We start from the raw sequence: 26,682 nt of genomic DNA on the forward strand, positions 1-26,682 counted from the left end.
TACCGATTAGTAAATTCAATTATAAATATAATCGTCGGTGGCTGTAAGCGGTCGGATGCGCTTAATGAATGAGTCGGGAAGGTTATGCTCGTATAGTTGGATGTCGTCGACCGCACGTCACTGTATTTGTTGTATACATAAATGTGTGTTTGTGTTTTAGGGCGGCTGTGACGATAGGGGAGGTGCGGGTGAGACTAAGCCTGGCACCGAACAGAAGGCAGGAGGTGGCGCGCCCTGGCGTTCAGCCTGCGGACTGCTGCTGCGGAGTCGCCTGGCCCTCCCGGATACCGCTCTCTAATAATAGCAACAGCGGCTCGCCAGTATATCGAAGCTCGTTGGAATGGACGCGGGTCGCCGCGAGCTGTTTCGGACGCGGAGGAAGCAGCGGTGACACTCAGCGTCTTATCGCGGAGGACACGCTGGACCGTCTGCCTAGATTTCGTTTCGGCGGCGGCCAGGCGCCGCGCGTCCCAAAGCGTTCGAATAAAAAGAAACCGCCTCGCAATTCCGATAAAGCGGAGAGATTACGCGAACTGACGGAGAAATTGAAAACTCCCCCGCCTTCGAACGCTCGCGCGGAACCGGGCCCGTCTCGAGCGCCACGACCGCTACCTGCAGATGTTCCCGCTCCTACTACGACTACGCCCGCGATATTCAGCAGTGCGACGGCCACCGATTCGGACGTGGAACGCCGCGAACCGCCTCCGCAAGAAGATGTATTCGAGTGCGTCGATCTGAAATTACCGAAACCTAAATCGCGAACTATAGTGGGGTCGTATATACAACGAACTATACCGTTTAGAAGCGCTTCGTTTTCTCGCGTCGATTTTTCACCGGTCGACGGAAAATATATTCGGAATAATGGCCGTAGTCTCTCTTCCGGTTCCCACACGCTACCGAAAAAGAAGACTAACGAGAGTTCTTCACCGTCTGTCAGTCCGTCCGGTTCGAGTACCGCGGCCGTCGAAGGACGACTGGCGTCAAATCCTTCTATCGATTCGGCGGTCGGCTCCGAGGAATGGATATTTCCGGCCGTAGTGCTGCCTTCGCCCGCTCGATCCGCGGAATCGACGCACAAACAGCTTTCTTCTAGATCTTTGACGCATCCTCTACCTACTCGAGGGACCGCTACCGAAGAAGAAATACCCTATAGATCCATCGACGGTAACGGGATGAAGAGTTTGGTCGCGCCTACGGCAGAGAGACAACTGGAAGGACTTCGTGAAGAGAGCGACACCGACAGCGCAGCGGCTCCTAGCGAATGCGACGTAGAAAAGTGTAATACCCTTCGATGTACTTCAGATGCTCGGTGCGATACGGACTCTGTGCGCGAAGAGGTAACGGTCGTGTCGAATGTAAAAGACGATGACCGGTCGTCGACGAACGCTGACGCGAACGAAAGCGTAAACGTCGCGGAAGATAACAAACGGGTGACGAGTGAAGCCGAAACTTTTGTAGCCGAATGGCCCGTAAATAAGTACGCGGAAGAAACGTCAGTCGACCCTTCGGACGACGTGAAGATAATCCGTACGGAATTCAACCGGTTAAAAGAAGTGGAGCTACCCGGTCGCGAAACGACGAATAAATCGGTCGACGTGAAACCGGGACCGTCGGAAGAATGGACGGCTTCCAGCGCGCAAGAGGAACCTCAAAGTCCGGAAGAGACCGGCGGCCGACCGGCTTGGCCGAGCGGAAAATGGTTAGAACGACCCGGATTGGTGTGTCAGAGTTCGGAGGAACGAGACGAGGGTTCGCCACGACGTCGCAGTTTCGTTTTGCTTCGAGCGGACTCGTTATCCGAAGGAGAAAGCGATCCGGGACGTCCCGGGACGCCCTGCCGGGATACCGCTTCGCCTTCTCCGTCGCTTTTTCCCCCTTCGGATCAATCCGATTGCGAAGGTCGTCCTCACACTCCTCGTAGATACTCGAAGAGGCCGTTGCGGGGACCTTACGGCCAAATGTTGGAGGCCGAAATGAAAAAGCCGGAAACCAGTCGTAAATTTTCGAAATTGCAGAAGGAAGAACTTAAATTTTTAGAAGAATACGTACAGCCGCCGCCCGTTCGACCGATAAGAGCCCAAGACGATTGCCAATTGAAACGCAGTTACACGTCTCCCGATCCTCCGCCCGGGCAAACCAGGAGGACGTCGCCGAAACGTAAAGTAAGCGCTAATATACCGTATTCCGCTCCGAATCCGACGACCGCTGCGACGGCAGTAGCGAATAACGAAACCGTGCCGGCCGTTTGTCACCAAAGGACTACATCTAGTCCTTCTCAACTAGAAGGGTGTTCCGCTAAGACTTCTGCTCGACCGTCTCCGCAGTTGCTAGCCCAGCTGTTAAAGGGATCTTCTGAACGAATATACACTACCGAGCATCCGAACGTCAATTTCAACCATCCTACGATTTTACCGCAACACTGGAAGGTAAGCGCAATCAATATTTTAATTTCGTTAATTAAATTTTGTAATATATATTAAGTCAGATCGCTGTGAATTATTTTTAATATTTACGTACGCACAGTGAATTTTTTATTTATTTATTTTTTATTTCTAATATCGTTACAATATTTCAATAAATTTAATGCAGTTCTGTTCTACAGCGCTATACGTTCCTCTCTTATTTAAAAAAATTACATTCTTTAATAGCTTTTTTTATTTCGGTCGTAATATAATACAGTCACGTTATGTTTGCTACGTCAAGGATTGTAAAGGTCATATACTACTCTGCAATACGCAGAAAACAAAATGAACTTGGAAACGACGATTTAAATCTTTATTTATTGTTATTATATATATATTTTACCGTTAAGAGATTCAGTTTACTGAAGATTACGTTTCTTAATCGACGATCAAATATCTTCTCTTAAATTAGAAACAAAAACGTTAGCTACGAGTATCGTTATCGGTGTGAGATTATAGCGATTTTGAAATTTTTTAAGACGTATAGTTTAATGTTTATTTTCTTGCACGTACTCCGATATATATACGTCTATATACATTCATTTTCAGTTAATTATTGATTAATTTTTATTAATATAGAATTCATTCTTATTATTTTGGTGCGTTCGATTATCTTTCTGTATAACACCGAAACCGTTTGACAACGACGTTAACGTTTAGGTTTTTGTTACTAATAACCGATATTCAAGGCCTACGATTCGCTTCATCAAAATAACTTCTCTAACAACACTTATATTCATATTATTTGCGATAAAAAATTTTATATTGTAGCATTTTCTGTTTTACATGTATATATATTTATTTTTTTTATCGGTTAACTTTTTACTTTGCCGGCTACAGTTTTATTCTGTTGTAGCAACATATCGATCGAGCAAAACTTTGGGTGTCGGAGTTTTAGGAAATGTGTGTATTGCAAAATTTCCTTCGACCAAAAATAGTAAAAAAAAGTTATAGAAATTTCCAGAATAATTTATTCGTACGCGTGTCGCTTTTTTGATTAATAATTCCGAACCGGCTTAATATAAATTTTTCGAAAACGGTTCAAAAAATTTCTACACTGAACATTAATGGCGATCGATTTAAACAACAAAACTAAAAAAAAGGGAAGAGATAATCTTTGCCGTTTTTAATTTTCTTAACTTTTGTGTAGCGGTCGTAGGAAATTAAGCTTTAGCACCGTGAACCTAAATATTAAGTCGTTAAAAGTTGAAATAATATTTATAATTTGTATTTAAAATTAAATAAATTTTAGTTAACGGGTTAATTTTAACGTATTATTTTCTTTTAAAATTTTTGTTGAACGTAACAAAGCAGCGCTGGAAAATTTTTGCAATCCTTTGCCGACATTTTTTTAATATTATTACCCGACGACTCGGTGCAAAGTACAGGTTAAATCAAAAGTTAAACTGAAATCTAATCCTATAACTTCGACCGCCTGGATTTAGATTTCCGTACGATATATTTTAGCTACGTAAATAAATAACGAAGGAGCGTGCAGGCAGAAGATCGTCCGTACGTTCCTTATTTTCTTATCCCTTTTAATCGTAGGCTAAACCTGTTTTAAAAGTTTTTTTCGGATGATGACGATGACACGTAAAACTGTATTAAGAACCGTACTAGTGAGTATCGATTCGGATTAATTATTACTCTCGTATATTTTTTATTAGTCTAGGTATTAAGTTAATCGCATTATATAAAATAAACGAAATCGACTTCAAATTAAAAGATAAATTTTTTTAACGTTTTTAATTTTCAGATCGAATAGTCGGATTTGAATACTAGATCGTAGATACCGGTGTTCTTTGGCGGTCGGGTTTTAATTAACCACACATCTCAGGACGGTCGGCCTGAGTCTACAAGACTACAATTCAATTACATTCATATATATCATCCTCTGAAGTAATACCTTACGGTGGATCCGGAGGCTAAACAGAAAAGAAACGCATCGAATAAGTATTATTTTTTAATTCGTAGCCGGTTTTTAAGTCGATTCTAATATTATTTTTTTAAATTATATTTTATTTATTTTTTATAACCTTTTAATAAATAAGTAGTATTTCCCGATGAAGTTGAAGAACATTGAAAAAATTAGTCTGCGTAGGATTACTTTGCCGGCTTTGTCCGCTGACAGATTTTTATCTCAAATATATCGTAGGGTTTTAATATCTTATTTATGCGATATTTAGAAAACGACTGCGAAAAAGTTAAAGGTTCAACTAAGAAATACGGGGCCGATTCGAATGATGGTTTTACAGTAAATATTTGGATTATTAAAAGTATTATAATCGAGGAAAAAATTCTTAATAACAAGTTTTGGGTTGCGGTTGACGCTCTCGCCGAATAACGATTTTATCGGCAAAATTATTATGAATTAAGAGTATAACTGCCAAAAAATAAAACCAGAATCTTTAGTAAAAATATTTGAGTCCCGTTCGACTCCCTTGCGCGTCGGCTACTTCGTAACATTTTTTATAAAACTTGACGAAGTATCAGAAATTAAAAAAAATTAAAAATAATTTAATAACCTTAAAAGATTCCATATGTCGGCGTTTAAAACCCCTTTTTCCGTCTGTTAAACTGTATTTAACGATTCAAAAAATTAAGTAAATCTATGGCACTGTCGGCAGAAGAAATCTTGCACGCTGACAGAAGTAAAGTTTACTGCGTGATACTTTTTTTACTTTTCCGGCTTTAGCTGTGTTGCCGTTGCAGTAACCTAGCTATAAAGGGAACGTATACTGATCGGCCAAAAAGTCGAGTATCGGAGGTTTTTCCAAACGTCGAAGTTTTAAGATCGACTTATTATATATAAAAAAAAAAAAACAATCGCGAAAAAGGTATATTCTCGAAAGATGTAGGAACATACGTATGTACGTGTGTAGGCCTGAATTTTGATTAATATTCATGGACCGGCCGGATATAAATTCTTCGAATAATGAGTCAAAAGATTTCTTCTATATACGAGGCATCCATGGTATTAAATTCGGCAAAATCAAAACAGGGAGATGGAGAAAAGGTATTCGTCATTTTTAACAGTATATAAACCTTATCTAACGATACAGTTAGATTTTCAATCTTAAAAACCAGTTGATATTTAAAGCACCGGTCCCGTTTCTTGTTATTTGGGCATTTAGTATTTTTTTTGGACTGCAACATGTCGGCCCGATTCGGAGCAATGTTAATCGACTGTTCAACAGAACTAAAAAAAATATATATATAATTTTTTAGCCCCCTTGTTCCGATATTACTTTATATATATATATGACAGTATTTTTTTTAATAAATAGCTACCGTCAACGTAACTTAAAAACTTGTTCGTCGGTGGCAGTAGCAGGATTAAAGATAAGCGAGCGTACTTTTAGATGGTTACAAAACCGACTATAAAATAAAACAAAAATTAAATCGGATTAAAATAAATTTTTGTATTTGAAAAGCGAACAGAAAATAAACAAATTACATCTAAACTGACGGTTATAGATTATGAATAAAATAATAAAATAATAATAGTAGTAATGGCAGAGAATATTTTAATAGTGTTTTTTTTCCAGATTTACACTAGAAAAACAAATCGTGTAAAAGATGCTAAAAAAGTCGAAAATAAAACAAATTCGGGGAAAATTGAATTCAAAGAAATATTTATCGGTTATCCAACTTTTCATCGCTAATGTTTTGAGTCGTCTTTTCTATTAAATCAAAAGATATAATATTGACGACTCCGAACGGGTAAATATTAGCCGCCTCCTTACCGCTGTTAGATGTAGTCGTCCGTTCGCTATGTTGAAGAGAGGAATTGGATTTTGAGTCGTGAAATATCCTCCGATTCGTACTGTTACTTATTGTAAAAAGCTGTTTTTCGCTTTTTAATTTTAATATCGATTTTACTTCCTTGTACGAAGTAAAGAAAGTATTGCGATCGCAAAAAATTTCGGTTTTCAGATTTCAACGGAAATATCCATTTTGACCATCCCTACATCCATTTTGACTAGTTTCAGCGTGACGGCTGTACGTACGTATGTCATGTATGTATGTACGTATCTCGAATAACTCAAAAACGCGATTAGCCGTAGTATGTTGAAATTTTAGATTTAGGATTGTTGTAACATCTAGTTAGTTGTCCACCTCTCTTTTTTATTGCAATCGACTGAACCAAAACATTTGAATTTTGAACTTTTACTTAACTGCAGTAATAAGCTCTCGTTGAAAGCTTTTCAACGATATTTCATAAGCGGTACTTATTTTCATCGGTTCAGAATTATAGCCGAAATACCGAAACTACGCGTTTCATTCTTTCATTTATTTCTTAGAATAAAGGAATCGGTACAGAATTTGAAAAAATTATATGTATCGTTAAAGTGTTAAAATAAAAGCGTGCAGTTTTATGAAAACAACTCCATTAAAACAATAAGAAAATAGTAAAATTGAAACACTGTGGAGTTATAAATGACAGGAATTTCAAACGCGCCAGCAGTTAAGTTTTTAATGCGTTCTACCTGAGGAAAAGCTCTCGTTTAAAGTTTTTTTTTGTAAGTTTTATAGTTTACGAGGTCCCAATTACAGCAACCTATTAAATATAATAATAATAATCGAAGATAAGGGATAAGGGATGAAAATGAAAATGATTAGTCAGAAGAGTTATAGATCTGTCCATTTTGTAAAGAGTGAAACATCAACGTACATTTTTAAACAAATATACACCGCAGTCGAATCAACACTCTCCTACTTTTTGAGGTCGGTTGTAAAAACGTTCTGATTTACTACCAGTTTATTATTGCTTGTTACGGTAGTTCGTTTCATTTCCGTGCGAAATTTTGCCGAAATCGGTCGGTTGATATAATATTTTCACCCGTTAAAAACGTAAACTTGGCAAGACAAACTTTTTAAAGTGCAGTCTGAGATGAAACCGATCGAAACTGCACGTACAACGAAAGGGTTTGGTTCATCAAGAAATACACTGTAACGGTGCTATACGTCATATTTTGATAGAAGATTTAACGAAAAAGTCCTTTTCTCACGATTCGGAATTTACTAGTAGTAGTAAATTCTCCCTCTACTTGTAACTAAGAGAAGAGTATTTTAATCGTACCAGTAGTATCACCAGAAATATAAATTCTTTTTAAATCGATTACTCTTAATATAACTAGTTCTTTAATTTAGTCGATTCTGAAATAAAAATGTAGTTTACGATAATCTAAAACCGTAATTCTACAAAGTATCTAGGATACTTTGTAGAATAACCTGTATAATCTACTCGTATAACGATTATTTTAAAGCGACTTTATTTTTCTTTTTATCGTTCTCTTAATCAAATGTTAAATAATAAAGAATGGGCTGAATAAAACCGACCCCGAGTAATAAACATTTAAAAATAAAAATGAAAACCAAAGGTTAAATTACTTACATTTATTGATTATCGACTCCACTACTTTTGAGAAAAGAAATGTTTACGATGTCGCGATGTCGTTTTAAAGTCTCTATTAAAAACGGTCACCGCCAGCCGCTATACAAAGTTCAGCGCGGCTAATCGTGTTCAGAAAAACCATTAAGATTAGTATTTAAAGTTAGTCGGTTATAATTCATCTGGAGAATATTTTTTAAACTCCTAACGTAAAATTTTCAAATACTTTTAAATATACTACGGTCGGTAACCTAAAGAATTAAAATTTGAACATAAAATATCATATAATATTCGAGAAAACACAAAACTAAGATGAGAGTACAGTAACATCGATCTTTCTGTGTTAAAAAAAAATAATAATAATAATAATTATAGGGGCGCTTATATTCGAAAATACATTTAGGTATAACCAGGTCTCTTTATTTCCATTACATTTTGCTTCATGGCCGCGAGAAGAAGGGATATGTCTGTTACAATATACTCGTACTGTACGTACTATAGATTAACGACATAAATAAATAAATGTCGAAATATTCTCAGTCGGCTTTTTCCATTTTTTCGTCTTTGCCTTTATTTAAATAAAAAAACCTTTAATAAACTTCATATCTGAAATAAAATGATTATTTAATTAAAAAATCTGACGTGGACACCACATGATCTCCTTGTACGCCTATTAAATTACACATACGCATTTTTTCTGCGCTTCATTTAGACATATTCCATTTGAAAGTGAGATACGAACCTCCAATTCTTTAATAAAGTGGACGGTTTACTGAAATATTAGTTTTTATTAACGTCAAACATTAATACGATTATTAAAATAATTCAACAATCTTACATGAAATATTAGGATAGAGTAAAAGTTCGTTTAATACTCGTGTATTACTAGATCGGTATTATTCGTATCTTCGTCAGTTGCTGATTAACAAAAGTTTCAGATTTTTGGTGTGTCGTATAAATAAAAGTTAATAATAATTAAACTATTCCGTTTAGTGAACTCCTGTATACCGGTTAAAAATGTTAATTTCGACTTTACGGTGTAAAATATTCCGTTTTTCTTATCGGATTATTTGGGGAATAATCAAAAACGAAAAATAATCGCGCAGGAAAAAGAAAGATAACATGAAGAAATCTAAAAAAAAAACGACTAGAATTTAAATATGCAGGGGAAGAAAACGTTAAGATCACGGGAAGAATAAAAAAATTCAGAGAAGATGATATATAAAGAGGAAGAAAATGTTTAAACCGAAGAAAGAATAAAAACATTAAGAGAAGGTGATAAATAAAAAGGGAAGAAAACGTTAGGACCAAGGAAAAAATAAAAAGATTAAGGGATGATGATAAATATAAAGAGAGAAAATTTTAAAACCAGAGAACGTGTACGCAATTTAAGATGAGAAGAATTATATGAAACCCAAGAGCTATTAAATAATTAGCAAATAAACGAAATGATGATCGACTCCTACTTAGGGAGTATTGGTCCTACACAATTTATTAAAGATCGGGCATTTATGCCTCAGTGTATATGTTGTTCTTGTAAGGGTTTATGTTTTAGTCGCTACGTAGTTAACTTTAACGTGGATAAAATTAAACAGAAATTAAGCAGAAAATCCAAAAATAATACGATTCTAAATTATAATTTTCAATTAATATTAAATAATCAGATGTTTCGCCAACTCTGTTACATATATACATATGTAATAACGCTTATTAAATTACATATCCGCATTTTTAAAAGTACAAAAAATTTGATTTCACTATAACTTTTGATTTTTTTCATATATTTTTATTGTTATGGAATATTATTTATCGTAAAAACCTTTTTACAATCACGGGTTAATAATTATCGATAAATCAATGTATTTTAATTTAAAAAAAAAAAATGTTAAAAGTTTTTACAAAAAAGTTAAAAAAGGAGTTGAAGTCTGATTCGAATCGAAGCCTTACCCTTTATAAATTGAAATATTTCGGTTTATTTATATTAAATTTCGGTATAATTTTGAACCGATGAAAATAAGTAATAAGTAGTAAGTAGTAAGTAGAACGCATCAAAAATTTAACTATTGGCTCGTTTGAAATTCATATCGTTTATATAATATGAAGACGATGAATATAACTCCATAGCGTTTCAATTTTCTTATTGTTTCAATGGAATTGTTTTAATAATATTTCAATACGAAAAACTGCACGCTTTTATTTTAACAGTTTAACGTTACATATAATAAGTTTTTCAAATTATGTACCGACCCCGTTATTCTAATAAATAAATGAAAAAATGAAACGCGTAGTTCTGTTTAATTTTCGCTACGAAAGTAAACGATTTACGAAAACAAATATCATTAATTTACACGATATAAAACTACATCGACGAATAATTTTTTTTATAATAATTCAGGAAAAATAAATTTAATGTTACTTAAAAAGACGAATCGGTTTAAAGTACGGACAAATAATCTAATTATTACGCGACCAGAATTTATGAAAATAAATTCGCAGTCGTCCGTGAAAATCTAGGGAAAAATGTATTATCCATAATTATTATCGATACGTACGACTGACGGTGCGGTATAATGCCGAACGAATTCTTTAGGGGAAAACGGCCGAGAATTATATTTTTATTTTAAAGAAAGAAAATTTCGATATTACTAAAATAGCTGCCGTTTCAAACACTCTGGAAACGTTTTTAATGTACTCAAACAGCGAGGAAAAGTTTCCGATTTAAAGTTTGTAGCTTTACCGTACCCGACAGATTACACTAAAAATGATCACGCTGTATGTTTAAAGCCTGTACCATGTTGCCGAAATTAAAATTTACGATTTCTCGGAACTTAAAATTTAATTCTTCTAAGGGGGTGAGGAAGAAGTTGAAGATTATTTTAAACGTATTCAACTACTTTTCTTGTGTAAGAAGTAGCGTCAAACTTGTAGATAATAATTGTCTCATAACCGTTAATATTGTTACCCTTTTGATATCGTCTACATCAGAGAAAAATAAATTTACTGTAGTTTTTTTTCATAAGTCGCTCACCGGTGTGTTTTCACTGCTTGCCGGTGAATTATTATTAATAATGAAAATAATATTTTTATCGGGTAGGCTAACCGCATATAAAAAGCAGATTTGATCTAAGATTACGAAAATCAAAATGTTCAGTAAAAAAAACGTCAGGTCCGATTTGATCCCGTCGATAAAGTGACGTTTTTATTTAAAAACTTACGCGTTAATAAAAGTATAATCGAAAGAAAAATCAAAATAGTTAATAAATAAATCGGGTCGCAGTCTTACCTTCTAAGTGAGGTTTTAAGAGGTAAAATAACACCCTTTTTAGAGTATAGAGTTAAAAACCATTTTCAGGTACCGTTTACCCCCTGCTGGAAAAGTCACCTCGCATAACGTTTTTAATAATCGCCCCAATTTGAAAAATAGATAAATCGTTATAAATTGTAAAAAATCAAACGATTCTTAAATCGGATCCCAAGGGAACGTTCCCTTTTCGTCTACGTTAATAGTAGATACAATTGTATTTTAAATATTGAAAATCAAAGTTTTAAGAAAATTGATATTTTAATTACGTGTCCTAATTAGTTAATCCCTTTCTTTATCGAGAAGTTGTTTGTTTTAACATCGAATCGGGGCGACTTACTGAAGCGATTATTTACTCACACGAATAGACTTATAAACGTAATAAAGATTTATTTTATCTACACTTGGGAATTAATATCGTAAACCGATTGGTATCCAAGTAGTGTCTACACAGTTCCAAGGTATTTATCAAAATTTATAAATATGTATGTACGAGATATATTGTTGTAGAATTTTCCACTTGCTTTTTTCTGTGATTTCGGTTAGAAGTCATCATAAAACATTAGATTTACAACTAAATCCGTACCCGATATGTTTACGGATCAAAGTGTTGTCTCTTATAGCTACAGATATTTTCAGGAAAGTGAAAAATAACGAAATTATCTAAACATCGTCTAGGTAGACAGAGTTATTTTTCGTAAAAAAAAAAATTATTTTAGTCATTGATAAAGATTACGGCGGAATTGTTAGGTGAACTTTCAACGGGCGATCGAAAACGAATCGTCGAAATCGTTGTATTACGTAAAAAATAAACATCTTTATTACGAGTATATACGATTTTTTTATCTTTATAAAAAATTTAAAAAATAATTCCTTTTGAAATATGATAAAAATTAATTTAAAACAAAATTATTACATATTTAGAATCTTTACAATTTAAAATTATATTCTGTGTAATTTTATGGAGAAATGTTCGGAGTATGTTTTTATTCGCAACGTGTTCATTACCGGTAACATTTTTAAGTGTTTAGTTACCTTATTTATTTTATTACTTATTTATTTTTTTTTTTACATTTATTCTGTTTTATTCGTTTTACTCTTCTTCTTCGTCGACTTCATTATGTTATTAAAACTGTTTTGGTGGTCGATATACATGTAAGAGGCGTGTACAAATCTACCTACCGCACAGTCTGAGTCTAGTCTTATCAGATCGTAAGATAGACGTATCAGATTTCACATCGTAAACGTGTTGAAATCGCCGCTACGTTTTCATATCTGTTGAAGTTAAGATTATATAGCCAACACTTGTGCGTGTGCGCGCGAGCTTTAGTGTGTGTTGTGTATGTGTGAATATATATTATAAAACTACATTGTCGTAGTTAGATCTATATTATGATACATGTAGACTGTATTTTTTATACCTTGTAGTACTTATCAAAAAAGATTGCCGAATATAATGCGACCCTCACTTACTATGTTTTATTTATTTTTGGAGTCATCGGTAGCTACATCGATGTCGTTTTCGCAATAGCAGTACTTATAATTTGATAAAATTGAATTAAATAATGTTAATCGAACGTAAAAGATAAAATATAAAATAAATGAATACGGATTACAGCAGCTCGATTATGACTAGCCTGACATTTTTTAATGTCCTAATCGTGTAGACGGTATATAATAAAACAAGAATTTCTGTTACCCGTAATACAGAATTTTCGGACGGTCATATCTAATTATAAAAATCCTCCGCCGATTTATATTTTATTACGGGCATGGCCCGTCGGTATTAATATATAAGTTTTTTATATAATAGTTTCCGCTTACCGACAATCTTTAACAGTAATGTTCGAACCGCTTTCGCATTATTAATCCATCCTCAGGAACAATAATGTGTTATACATTATAATTATTTACTTTGCATATCAATTATACTAAATTGAATTTTTATATCGGTATGAAGGTCTCCGTTGTTATCAAATATAACAGATCATTGTTCCTGAGGATGGATTAATAATTCGAAAGCGCTCGAACATTACTATTAAAGATTGTTGGTAAATGGAAACTATTATAAAAATAATTAATCTTATTGTTTTATTTCCTTTATTATTTTTTTTTTTTTGGAACTCGACGGGCCAACGCAGAGAAAGTCTTGAAATACTTTGCCGGCTTTTTTATTATCAATCTATACGTAAACGTTTGAAGTAGAATATATATTTTTACTCGGTAAAATAATTTTTATTAAATTGTGATATTTGCTGATAAATAATAATAATTAATATCGATAAAAAGTAAATAATCTTTTATAAAAAGAATAAATAAAAAATAGATTATTTAGATAATCTATTTTTACTTGCTTGTACGAAGTAAAGAAAGCATTGTGATCGCAAAAAATTCGATTTTCAGATTTCAGAGAATATTCATTTTGACTAGTTTCGGCGTGACGTCTGTACGTACTATGTATATCCATGTATGTACGTATGTACGTAACTCAAAAACGATTAGCGGTGGGATGTTAAAATTTTTGATTTAGGACTGCTGTAACATCTAGTTGTGCACATCCCTTTTTGATTGCGATCGACTAAACCAAGTGTCCAAAAAAGCCCGAAATCCAAAAAAAATTGGATTTTTTCTAACTGCAGTAATAAGCCCGCATCGAGAGCTTTTCTACGATATACGAATCATAAGCGGTACTTATTTCCATTATTTCCAAAGTTATAGACAAATGAAATTTTAATTAATCAAATATTTGGATCGTAGAAGACGAAGGCACATCGGTTCGAATCAGACTTATTAATTATTAATCTCCGATCGTAGAAATCTTTTACGATAAATAATAATTTAATGACAAAAAGAGAAAAAATATAAATAAAGAGAAATTTTCTTTGTACTTTTAAAAATGTGTATATGTAATTTAATAGGCGTAAAAGGAAGTCATGAGGGGCCCACATCAGTGTTTTGTTTTGTATAAAACAGCTGCTTATTCGGGTGTTTGTGAACGCTAAATATTATTTGTAGCCGTTTTAATAACCCTACGAAATTTGCGGTAAATTGATAAGTTTTGTAATAATTATGTATTTAAAATGTTTTTGAAAAAATATGTATTCTAATCGTATTTTAATCGAACAAACGGTTCGTTATCGAATTCAATATGTATGCGCGTGAACAGTTTTTGTTTCGGATTCGGATTAAGCGTAGTTAGAGGATTATGAAAATACAAGGTTTGTCGTCTGGTTTGCCTCAAAATGGCCGCAAAAATCATTACGCAATAACGGTGTAAGCTATCAAGAACGCAGTAACGTAAGGTTTTTTAAAACGCATAAAATACATAAATATATTTTTTTAAATCAAGTGTAACATCCTAAAAAGGTGAAAAAACAAATTTTTTAATAATCGCAAAAAAATATGGCGTAAAATGCCAACGAGATAAACAAATTATAATATTAACTTATCTATGTAACGTACGTAGAAGTTAGACGTTAACTGTTTTAGAAACGAATTAATAATCGACGAAGTAGTAATAACAATAAAAATAATAATAATGTTCGTTCAGGAAAATTTTGCTAGATTTTTCACTGATAACCGGTTGTACTAGCGGACGAGTAAGAAATCACGGTATGCCTCAAAAATTTGTAAAAATGAAATTGCAAAAATCGCCTTTTACCCCGATCAGGTCTCTGTTAGCCTACGTACTAAATTACTTTTACCGAGAAATTTTTTACAAAAAAATGAAATTAAATTTGCATACCTTTACGTTTATATGAAATAAATTCTACCGGTATACCGTATTAATCGCCTAACGATTAATCTTTCCATTTTCCTACACCGATTTGGAATTGACGTTTTCAGATCGAAGGATTTATGATCAACAGCGACTTGTTTTATGTAACAGCTAACTCGATGAAGAAGTGCAGTTTTTTAAAACCGCTTACGAACTAACATTTCTAACAAAAAAATTAATTAAATATTTTTGCCGGTGCGGATGATGTACAAACGATTGACCTGATTACCGTCATGAAGCGTTCTACAGAACAGTATATTGTATTTAATACTGTGACGTAATCAATACAGTCCTTTCTCCTCTGTATGTCTTTTTTTCGACACCGGTCACCGTAGAACCGCAAAGGTTTGTCGCTTCCTTATTTTTTCCGATCGTTTTAGACTTGCGCATTGTTTCTTCACCTTCTGGATCCCTTCAAATTCTAAGAATTTTTCCTCAGCGGCTTTCTGTCTCTTAAATCCGTCACGTTATGTTCGCTCCTTCGGTCCTCTTTAAATTACTCAAACTGTTTTTCGTCTTGTCGCTATTACACTTTCAAAAATTCTCTTCGTAAGCCTGTTCGAACCCGTTCTCGTCAAACGTCCTTAGAATGCCTGTCTTCGTTTCCGTAATTTTATTTAATTCCCGGTAAAGTTCCTCATTCTTTCATTAATTTCCAAACGTCGTCTGTTTTTTGGGACCTATGATTTTTCTTAATATCCGTCTTTCAGCGATTTCTGCTCGGTTCAAAGCTACGGATTCTTCCGCGCAAAGACTCCCGGTCGGATTACCGTCGTGTAGCGTCTGATCTTACCCGTCCTTGAAATCCATTTCTTATTGTACACGTTCTTCGTTAGACGTAGGATTTTAGAATCTTATCGATTCTGACGTCGTTTGCTTCCTTGCCCGCTCCGTGCGGTCGGATAACTCACCCAAGCGTCTTCTTAATTCTTCCGAGCTCTGGCCGTAACAAATTCTATGAGTTCTTAATATTTGTCGTATATTTTGTTTTTAAATGGAAATTCTGTTTTTTGTAAGTCTGCCTTTTGGTCATCCCGTGTAGAACATTTAGTCGTTCTGACGTTTCTATATCTTCTGCCGCAAGGGCGAGATCATCTGTAAAGGCCAGACAATCGATGTTCAGATTCTCTCTCGCGTATAGCGATTTTTTATACTTTTAATCGCCGTTTGTTCGGATTCTTATCCGGTTTATCGAAGCGAGCCTAGCGGATTTTAAATTTAAACAAAATAATGTCCCTGATATTTTACAACGAACGTATTTCGAAAACCGTCGATATTAAGTATAAATAGGTATATAAGTATAAGTTGAGTATAAGGTATATAAGTATTAAGAAAAAGCTAGTTGTTTACAATTAACGGTACACCTCTAAGAATTTTATTAACTTCGTTACGCACGAACTGACATAAATTCGTGTTAGGTTAAAAAATTAGATAAAAAAGATACTTTGCTACAGTTTTTTTGTAGCCAAATTTCGTTTACTCTTCAGAGGTTATTTTAAATATAGAAAACGGCTGTTAACCGTCGGCTTACATTCAGAAGAAAGAGAAAGCCCTTTATGAGCCTCCACAAGGCGGTGTATTATCTAATTTTGTTAATTATATGTAAATAATTTACTTAAACTAAAACATCGTAAACTGTAAAATTCTGTCATTTATCGATGACGCTATATTAATATTTTCAAAGTATCGGGAAAGCGTACATCGATCGGCTGAATTAGGGATTCGTAAGTTGATGGCGAGGCTAAACCGACATCTGAATCTGAACCGACATCATTGAATTATAAAAAAAGTCCTAAATAAATGTCGTTTTTCCCGAGTTCAAAAAGACAACCTAATAGTAACTCAAATCGAATTAAAATTCAGTCGCAGACGACTCCTTTCTCTCTAAATAAAGGCTTATGTTAAAGAAAGAGTTCACGATATGAAATATTTGGGTGTTATTAAGGATAACGGGTTCAAGCGCTAACCGCACGTCAACCGTTTCTGAACAGAATTAATTGTTTTTAATTTTAATTTTAAAAAAACAGTTCGGTTTTTTTAAATAAGCAAAATTTAAGATTCTGAAATCAATCTGTACTCCAGTATTGTGTAACGGCCTGAGGAAACTGCACCGGACGCTTGCATTCGTAAATTATTCATTATTCAAAAAATACCTCTTAAAAGCGGCCTACAATAACAGTTATGTACAACGCTTAATCTATTACTTATTTACAAAAATAAAACTTATTTCAGTCGTCAGTAGTTATGACTTTCGCCTTACTGCAATTAGTATTTATACAATTTTGACCGTTTTTGTAACGGTCGGTAAAAGAGAAATAGTCTAATAAATTTAATCCCTAGTAACCTTTTAAATTTTCGGCTAAGGAAATCGAATGGAAAATGTTTACTTTATCTTACCTAGTAAATTTTATTTAAGAAATATATATTACGAAGGTAATATATTACCTATAGTAAATTATTTTTTAAATCTACATTTAATATCTCTCCGAATTTACTAACCTTACGTTATTTAAAATATTTGTATTTTAGAAAATTATTATGGACTTTAACGATATTTATTTTTAATATTATAATTAATCGTGTATCTTGTGACGCGGCTTTGATCAAGTTTTAGTGCAGTTTTCCTTGATTCAGCCAGGAAACGTTGGGATAATTTCCATTTTCTACTCCCTTGTACAAAGTAAAGGACGTATTGTGATCGTGAAAAATTTTGGTTTTCAGATTTCAACGGAAATATCCATTTTGACCATCCCTGGATCCATTTTGATTAGTTTCGGAGTGACGACTTTTTATGTAAGTACGTACGTATGTATGTATCTCGCATAACTCAAAAACGATTAGCTGTAGGATGTTGAAATTTCTGATCTAGGACTGTTGTAACATCTAGTTGTGCACCTTTCTTTTTGATTGTAATCGACCTGTCCAAAAGCGTCCAAAAAGCCCAATTCCCCAAAAATTTGGATTTTGGAGTTTTTGTTAACCGCAGTAATAAGCCCTCACTGAGAGCTTCTCATATATCATAAACGGTACTTATTTTCATCGGTTCAAGAGTTTAGCTAAATAAAAGTTTTAATTAATGAAATATTTGGATCTTAAAAGGGAAGGCACATCCGTTCGAATCAAACTTCATCTCCTTTTTTTAATTTAAATATATTTTCCTTTCCCCATTTTTACCACATTTCCATTTTCTTTCCCCCATTTCCCCCGTCACTTTCGTAATTTTAACAACTTCCTTTCCTTCCCCAATTTCTCTTTCCCTTGTTCCCCTTTAACCTTTTCTTTTTTTCCTTTATCCTTTCCGTTTCCTTTTCCCGTTTCTCTTTTTTCAATTTCCCCTTCTTTCCTTTTTCCCTTTTTACCTTTTCCGATTTTTCCCTTTTCCGATTTTTCCCTTCTCCCTTTTTCCTCGCGCGTAAATCGGTCCAGTAGTTCTTTAGTTTATAGCAGACAAACATGTCGGAAGCATTGAAATGGAATTGTAAAATATTTAATATAATTGTGCTGCTTTTAAGTCCAACAGATAGCGCTGTTTTTAGAAAAAGCATGTTTTTACCTGTCACAGGTGTGACATCTTAGGTATATAAAAACATGCGCGTATTCGAATGCAACGTTTTGTCAAAATTTCAAAACAATCGGTGAAAAACGTTCGGAGAGTTCAGATTTTTAACAAACATTTACATTTTTATTTATGTGGATTCTGGAATTTCTGTTTAATTTTATCTGTATTAAAGTTAACTACAGAGCGACTAAAACATAGACCCTCACAACAACATATACACTGAAGCATACATGCCCGATCTTTAATAAATTGTAAAAAAGTCTTATCTTTTAGTTCATTACTCCCGATGTTGTCGGACAATATTCCCTAAGTCGGAGTTGATCATCATTTCGTTTATTTATTTTTTGTTGCCCATCATTTAATCGCTCTTTTGTTTGATATAATTCTTCTGATCTTGATTTGCGTAAAGGTTTTTTAGTTTTCAAATTTACTCTCTCTTTATATTCATCATCCTCTCTTAATCTTTTTATTCTTTCCTTGGTCTTATTAACGTGTTATTCCTCTTCATATTCATCTTCTTATCGTTTTATTCTGATATATTCCTTCATGTTATCTTTCTTTTTCCTTCGTGATTGTTTCTTTTTCATTTTTCATTATTCACCAAATAATCGAATAATAAAAACCGAATATTTTACACCGTAAGGTCGAAATAAACATTTGTAACAGGAGTACGCTAAACGTAATAGTTTAATTATTATTAACTTTTATTTACACGACACACCAGAAATCTAAAACTTTTGTTAATCAGCCACTCACGAAGATACGTATAATACTGACTAGGACTTTTACTATATCCTAATATTTCATGTAAGATTGTTGAATTAATTGTATAAATATTTGATTTAATAAAAACTAACATTTCAGTAATTCTGTAACCGTCTACTTTAATAAGTAATTGAAGGATCGTATTTCACTTTCAATTGAATTATGTTTAATGAGGTACAGAAAAAATGTGTATATGTAATTTAATAGGCGTACAAGGAAGTCACGTAGTGTCCACATCACATTTTTTTATTTATTTTCACGATAATAAAGGACGAGTGAAAGAAAAACGCAACGTAATTTTAAAAATTTACGCAAAAAGACTGACGATTCTAGCGGAATAATTTAAAGTTTTCTAAACTTCATGTAATACGGTATTCATTTGCCAAATTATACGACGGTTAGCATAATTTTATTCCTTATCTCGTGCTCAGCAGTTAATTACACGATCATTTTATTTTATTTTCAAATACCGATTCATCACCATCGTAATAAATAGCTAATTTTAATTACTGAAAGAACCTTTTATTCGGCTTATAAATGAAGGTAATATCTACTGTTACTTTTTTTAAATATGAAATATAAAGGTTCCTGACAGAAATACTGTAGTCATTAATTGGAAATGGGCGATAAACGGAAGGAAAACTGTCGGTCTTAAAACATCCGGATTCAGCGAAGATAAAGAAAAAAATTTACTTATTAAGGGGCAGTCGAGAGGGAATATATTTATATTTTTTTATCGTTTCGCTGCACGAAAGTAGAATTAAATAATCGATAACGGGTAAATATTGTTTAGTTTTCTTAACAAAAATTTTAGTATCGAAATAAAATCGTGTGGTTTTAAAGAATCGTAGGTTTTAAAAAATAAGAATACCTTTCACCTATTTTGAAGAGAGTAAAACGTGAAACTCATCGGAAAATATATACCGTGTAATATAATATTTATACAAAGTAAATTAAAATGTTAATTAAGGTAAAAATATTTCTAATAAAATTTCATAACATAGGGAGTTTATAAACACGATATACGTATAACGCGGAATAATTTTTATATCGGTGCGCGTGGACGCGTTAAGTTGGAGCGTAGCATCGAGTGTCGGTCGTAGTAGAAATATAATCGGAACGATTCCATCCCTTCCCGCCTCCGCACAGTAACTCGTTGCCATTACCAATTTCAAAACTAATTTTAACCCCGGCACAAACACAGAGAGAGTAAACTTTACATATATTTAAAAATGTGCACCGCCGACCGAGTTAAGTTCTGACAAACACACAATTATAAATACCGTACAGTAGTACACACTTATTTCTTATTACGTAATAATGGATGCAAATTTTAGCTTTCTTCGGTCCAAGTGATAAATGTTAAACATATTGTTATTCCCGCTAACTGGCAACAATCCATCGGTTAATTGATAATTAGGATTTTATATATATATATATATATATATATATATATTTATTACATACGATTATATCATACATTATTACACGATTATGATATTAATAATGACTAGTAGACATCTCACAGAATTAAAAAAATCTGATTTACCGGGTCCATGAGTTTTATTAAAAAATTCAAAGTACCTGCTAAAATATTCTACATCAGTTTATAAATTCGGTAGACACATTTATCCGAAACTGGGTTTTCCAAAATCTTCCGAGCAATTTTTGTTATAAAACAAATCTTAAATTACAAATTTTTGTAGCATAGAGGATTATATTTTTTATAGTATGTAAGTACGGTGCTAATCTTTTTTTGACCGTAACGATACTGTCATCTATCGATATTCAAGGCTTACAAGACCTGTTTGAGTCGCGTCCTCTGCCAACAATTATGAGGTAACCGTTCCGATTAATTACTAATATTGTGTTTCACCGTCTTTTTCGTTTAGCGTTTACAGATTTCTATTACTTTTAAAACGATTCTTATATAAAAAAAATGATGAAAAAACATAAACGTAGAACTTATGAGCGAGGACCTGTTACCGTTTTTAATAAATTTAAAATGTCCATTTAAAAGATATTTCCACCGATCTGTTTAAAGCGCGATTTAAAGATTCTATTTTGTACAAACAGTATTATTCTATCGATAAATTTTTAAAAATTAGAAGAAAAAATCTAATTTTTGCGTCTCGTTCAACGCGTACATAAAATAAGTGGTCGAATAATTTTCATTAACGCCTTCCAAATTGCTTATTACTTCGTAGTTATTATTTATATATCGATCGCCATTTATTTTTTATTTCATAATTAACTGTGTATTTCGTGATGAAGTTTTTATCACGGTTTAACTCGATCCGTTTAGGTAAACCCCGGGGTGGATAGTTCCTTCATTGTCTGCGTAATATAGTAAATCTACCTTTTCCTAACGCGATCAACATAATATACGGTAAAATTATGCGACGAACAGAATAAAACATTTATTAAAAAAATTATTAACAGCGGTAATGCGTAATGTACGGATTTTATTTCTATTTAATAAATAATTAACATTGAAATCGATTAATACGTTGAGCGCACGTACAGAGAAAGAAGAGAATCCGATTCAAAATTCCAGGACGTCTAATATCGGCAGACGTAAATAGGTGGTATTATCTAAACTATTACAAGTTCAATTTTACGCCCTCAAAGAATTATTATTACTTTACGATTATTTTTTTCGAAACAGATGTGACACTTTTAATACTTGTTCTGCTAGTAACCGAAAGAACAGAAGTACAGCGGATCGACGACAGAGTATCGAAGAATGAGGACGAGGTAGAAAATGCTGAAGAAACAGATGAAGGAAAGGGTATTAAAAGATGTCGAGGGGGTAAAATTATAAATAAGAAGCCCAAAAGGACTAAACGATAGTATTTAACGAGCCGTTCAGAATTAAAGAAGGATGTAACAGAAGCGAGAAAGATAATAAAAGTCTATCAAAGAGAAGTACGATGAAAATCAGAATCTTAGGAGAAATAAAAATGAGGATCCAGAAGAGAATTTCGGTAAATAAATATTCTATTTTAATCGGTAATAATAAAAAAATAAACGGATCACGTTATGAACGGGTAGAATGCGTTAACGCGGAATAAAAAAACTGATGTGGACTCCACATGACTTCCTTGTACGCCTATTAAATTACATATACACATTTTTTGTTGCAGCTCATTAAACATAATTCATTTGAAAGTGAAATACGATCCTCCAATTATTTAATAAAGTGGACGGTTACAGAATTGCTGAAATATTACTTTTTATTAACGTCAAATATTTATACGATCGTTAATTCAACAATCTCACTTGAAATATTAGGATAGCGTAAAAGTCTCAGTCAGTGTTATTCGTATCTTCGTGAGTGGCTGATTAACAACAGTTTTAGATTTCTGATGTGTCGTTAACTATTCCGTTTAGTGAACTCCTGAATACCGGTTACAAATGTTAATTTCTACCTTCGGTTTTTATTATTCGATTATTTGCTGAATAATCAAAAATGAAAAAGAAAAGATCAAAAATAGGAAGGAACGTTAAGAGCAAGGAAAAAATAAAAAGATTAACAGAGGATGATGAATATAAAGACAGAAAATTTGAAACTAGAGAACGTGTACACTCATGAGAGAATTATCAAACCAAAGAGCGATTAAGTGATCTGAAACAAATACAAATAAAAGAAATGATGATCAATTCCGACTTAGGAAGAATATTATCCGATAATATCATAGCAGAAATAAACTAAAATACGAGAATTTTTTGTTAAAGATCGGGCATGTATGCCTTAGTGTATGTGTTGTTCTTGTGAGGGTAGATAAACTTTAATGTAGATAAAGTTAAATACAAATTTCTGAATAATTAAATAAAATTAAACTAGGAAGTCCAAAAAATAATATGATTCTAAATTATAATTTTCAATTAATATTAAATAATCAGATGTTTCGGGAAATTTATTACATATACACATAAGTAATAATGCTTATTAAATTACATATACGCATTTTTAAAAGTACATAAAATTTTATTTCACTAATAACTTGTGATTTTTTTATTCTTATTACTGAATTTTATTATTTATTGTAAATTTTTCCACAATCGCAGTTAAATAATTATTAAATCGATATATTTAAATTAAAAAAAAAGGATATGACGTCTGATTCGAACCGATGCGTCTTCCCTTGTAAGATCCAAATATTTCATTAATTAAAATTTCATTTGGCTATAACTCTGGAACCGATGAAAATAATTATCACTTTTATCGTTGAAAAACTCTCAATGAGGACTTATTACTGCGGTTAAGAAAAAGTTCAAAATCCAAATTTTTAGGGAATTCGGGTTTTTTGGACTTTCGGTTCAGTCGATTGCAATCAAAACGGGAGGTGCACAACTAGATGTTACAACAAACCTAAATCCAAAATTTCAACATCCTACGGCTAATAGTTTTTGAGTTATGCGAGATACGTACATACAGACGTCACTTCGAAACTAATGAAAATGGATCAGGGATAGTCAAAATGGATATTTCCGTGGCCCTGATGATCGGCAGTGGCCGATCATCACGGCCACTGCCGTGAAGTAAAAATTACTGCATTTCAGGAAATTTTAGATACGTATAAACAAATAGCCGACGGCATGAAAAATAAATATTCTCACACGATTTTCATCTATCGCTCTTCGGAATATTTCATTTCTGTTCGATTAATGGATTTTTAAATACCCGTGAAATTTTCCCGCTATAAAAGCGCATTCATAGATCAGGCAGGTATTTTGCCATAAATATCCTATCGTTAGAATAATTTAATAGTCGGGATTATACTTGCACCATTTCCATCTACAAATTCGTCTATTAATGGTCCCTCCTTCTTTCGCAAAGAATTTCCGATCAACAAGTTGTAACTTCGTCGGTTATTTTTAAATCTATTAACTCCACGTCATTACTTCGTCTTATGTTTACTGTTAACTCGCAAAATGAAAACCGATGCCGTAGATTTATTTCTGCTTCACACTAAGGAGACAGGAGATAGCCGTCTCCAGTCAAAGGCCGATGTAAAAATTGGCAACATTACCTTTGACCAGTCAAAGGTGTAATGTAGCCGTGCTATGTCATCAAAAAGCACATTAACTTTGCCGAATAATTCATCGTTATTATATATAAAGAAAATTACGAAACAATTTAAAAATAAAAAATTGAACCGACATCAAAATGCGCTAAAAGGTAAAAAATAATTTCCTCCAAATACTTAATTCCTTAGACACTTTTTTTGAATCGACTCCAAAACTCACGATCATACTTATGCGGTATTTGAGTGAACCTATATATGGCGTTTATAAAAATACCTAATAATCGCAAACGGAAAGGCGATCAAAGCGCATAAATATGAATTCCACTGACGTAAAATCGGTATTGGTTTTTATGAAGTGCACGTATATGGTGTTATAGAACAAATTTTTATTAAATCTGGAAATTAATTTTGTAGAAGCGAGCGCTGATTCAAAAAAATATCTAAGGAATTAATTAAATATTTGGAGGAAATTATTTCTTACTTTTTATCGTATTTTAAGATCGGTTCCAATTTTTTTTTTTTTTTAGTAATTCACGTTTTTTGAAATAACTCTGTTATGGTATGTTTAGAATAAAAAACGATTTTTTTTTGAAATTGTTACGATTTGTAAATTTATGAGCCGCTCATAATTCGAATCGATAGAATTAAATGAAATTTTATATAACAATTGTTTTTATAGATGGACATTTCATTAGTGTTATATATTAGTAAAGGAGGGTGAACCCTTAAATAACTTTTCAACCGTCATTAAAGATAGAAAAATGAAATTTAACAAATGCTCCTACCTTGAAACGATCTATTTTCGGTATAAGATCACCGTTCCAAATGGAACCGTTCAAAACTTTTAAACGGAAATTATAAGATTGTAATATATAATTTTAAAGAGGATTAATAAATCGTCAAAATGGTGGCCGTTTTAATATTTTTCACAAGCTAGTTTCAAAAGTTATCTACAGTACGCCATAAGTAACGGTTTCGTACAAAAAAAATACGTCGTTTTTATTCAGAAGTTTTGATAAATTTTATTTACCTTTTAGCGTTTGACTATTAAGTGATTATTTAAGACCGCAACGCCCTTTAAAATGATTTTCCCGAACTTATTGTTTCCGTTTAAAATTTTTTGAGTTGCCCCCGGAGAGGGCTCAGACGTGCGGGGGTTTCATTCCGAAAAACAGGTCGTTAGCGTATGCTAAATTTCCTTTTTCGACGTATCGTAGAAAAAGACACGCATTAGTATTTAAAAAAAAAGATTAAAAGTTCAACTAAAAAGTAATTACGGAAGACCGTCGTAAGAATCTCTCCGACTAAAAAAAAATTAAATCTCACAAAGCGGATTTTTTTATCGGAAAGCGTAAAACAGAAAAATAGCTTTATTTGCTTTAAAAGATCTTATCGCATTTTTTTGGATAAAATCGGTAGTTTTTTAGGCGTTTACGAGAAAAGCTATTTCAACCCGTTTACCGTCCTTCATTTGTATAGGTTTGTTCAGAGGTATAAACGAATAAATTAAATCGCAGTCGTTGGAATCAAGGCAGTCGACTATTCTCACGATATTTATTAAATTTTTGTCATGTTTTCATACCGTTAACGGTGACCTCTATCTCGGTCGATCGCTAGTGTATCGGAGGTCCTGGGTTCAGTTATTAGTGCGTATGAAAATTTTAAACGCTAAAAAAAATGACGATTCTCCCGACTTTTTATCGGTAAAATAAATCGCGTGCGGTACATTTTCTCGTATTATCAACAGAAGATCGTGCTGCTCCGCAGAAATCGAAATCGCTGTATGTCGATCTTAATGAAGGCGTGTAAAGGTACGTTGTTGAAGGCTAATGCCACGATCGTAGGACAAAATGAGTAGAAGGAGTATCTAGAATAGCGGGAATAATAGCGAGTGCGCGGGAATGTGCGGCACAGTCCCTCGCGCTTCGTGATAAATACGATCAAGGTGACAATAGGGTCTTCCAGGACTACAATTATCGTAGGAATGAGGGGGCTCTCAGACGACTATGCGAGATATGAATTCGAGTCAGCAGGGGGGAAGTATAAGAAAACGATACGGGGAGAAAAGGCACGGCGAGAGACGGAGCGGTTACAGCGACAAATCGATCTTCGCGCTAAAGAAATCGAGGAAGAGGAATGAAAGGCGGTTGAAAATGAGGAAGGAAAAGTCGAGATGGATGATTAAGGCGACTTTGAAGAGCGATTTAGCTGTGGCTCAGAGACGGTCGCGATTGCTTACGAAAAAGAGCCGTCGGCAGAAAATTTGTCACCTCCAGTCGGAGATAGGAGAGTGAACAGCCCGTGTGAGAAGACCTGGGCGAAGCCTCTCCGGCTGCTGGGCGGGGCCGACAGACGAGGAAGAGGACCGTCAAAGGAGCGGCTTTTACGA

The 26,682-nt window shown here is 33.5% G+C and overlaps 1 protein-coding gene across 3 annotated transcripts in view; it reads left to right on the plus strand.

The window, feature by feature from the left end:
• Window positions 1-26,682, plus strand: part of LOC142327741 (rho guanine nucleotide exchange factor 17) — a 247,187-nt gene that overhangs the window by 68,644 nt on the left and 151,861 nt on the right. For all 3 annotated transcript variants that reach the window (XM_075371042.1, XM_075371043.1, XM_075371041.1), the window contains exon 3: window positions 161-2,426. In XM_075371042.1, coding sequence (XP_075227157.1) covers window positions 161-2,426 — 2,266 coding nt within the window. The remainder of the gene's footprint in view (window positions 1-160; window positions 2,427-26,682) is intronic.

This window comes from Lycorma delicatula, chromosome 7, assembly GCF_047948215.1.
Source record: "Lycorma delicatula isolate Av1 chromosome 7, ASM4794821v1, whole genome shotgun sequence".
Taxonomy (NCBI): Eukaryota; Metazoa; Arthropoda; class Insecta; order Hemiptera; family Fulgoridae; genus Lycorma; species Lycorma delicatula.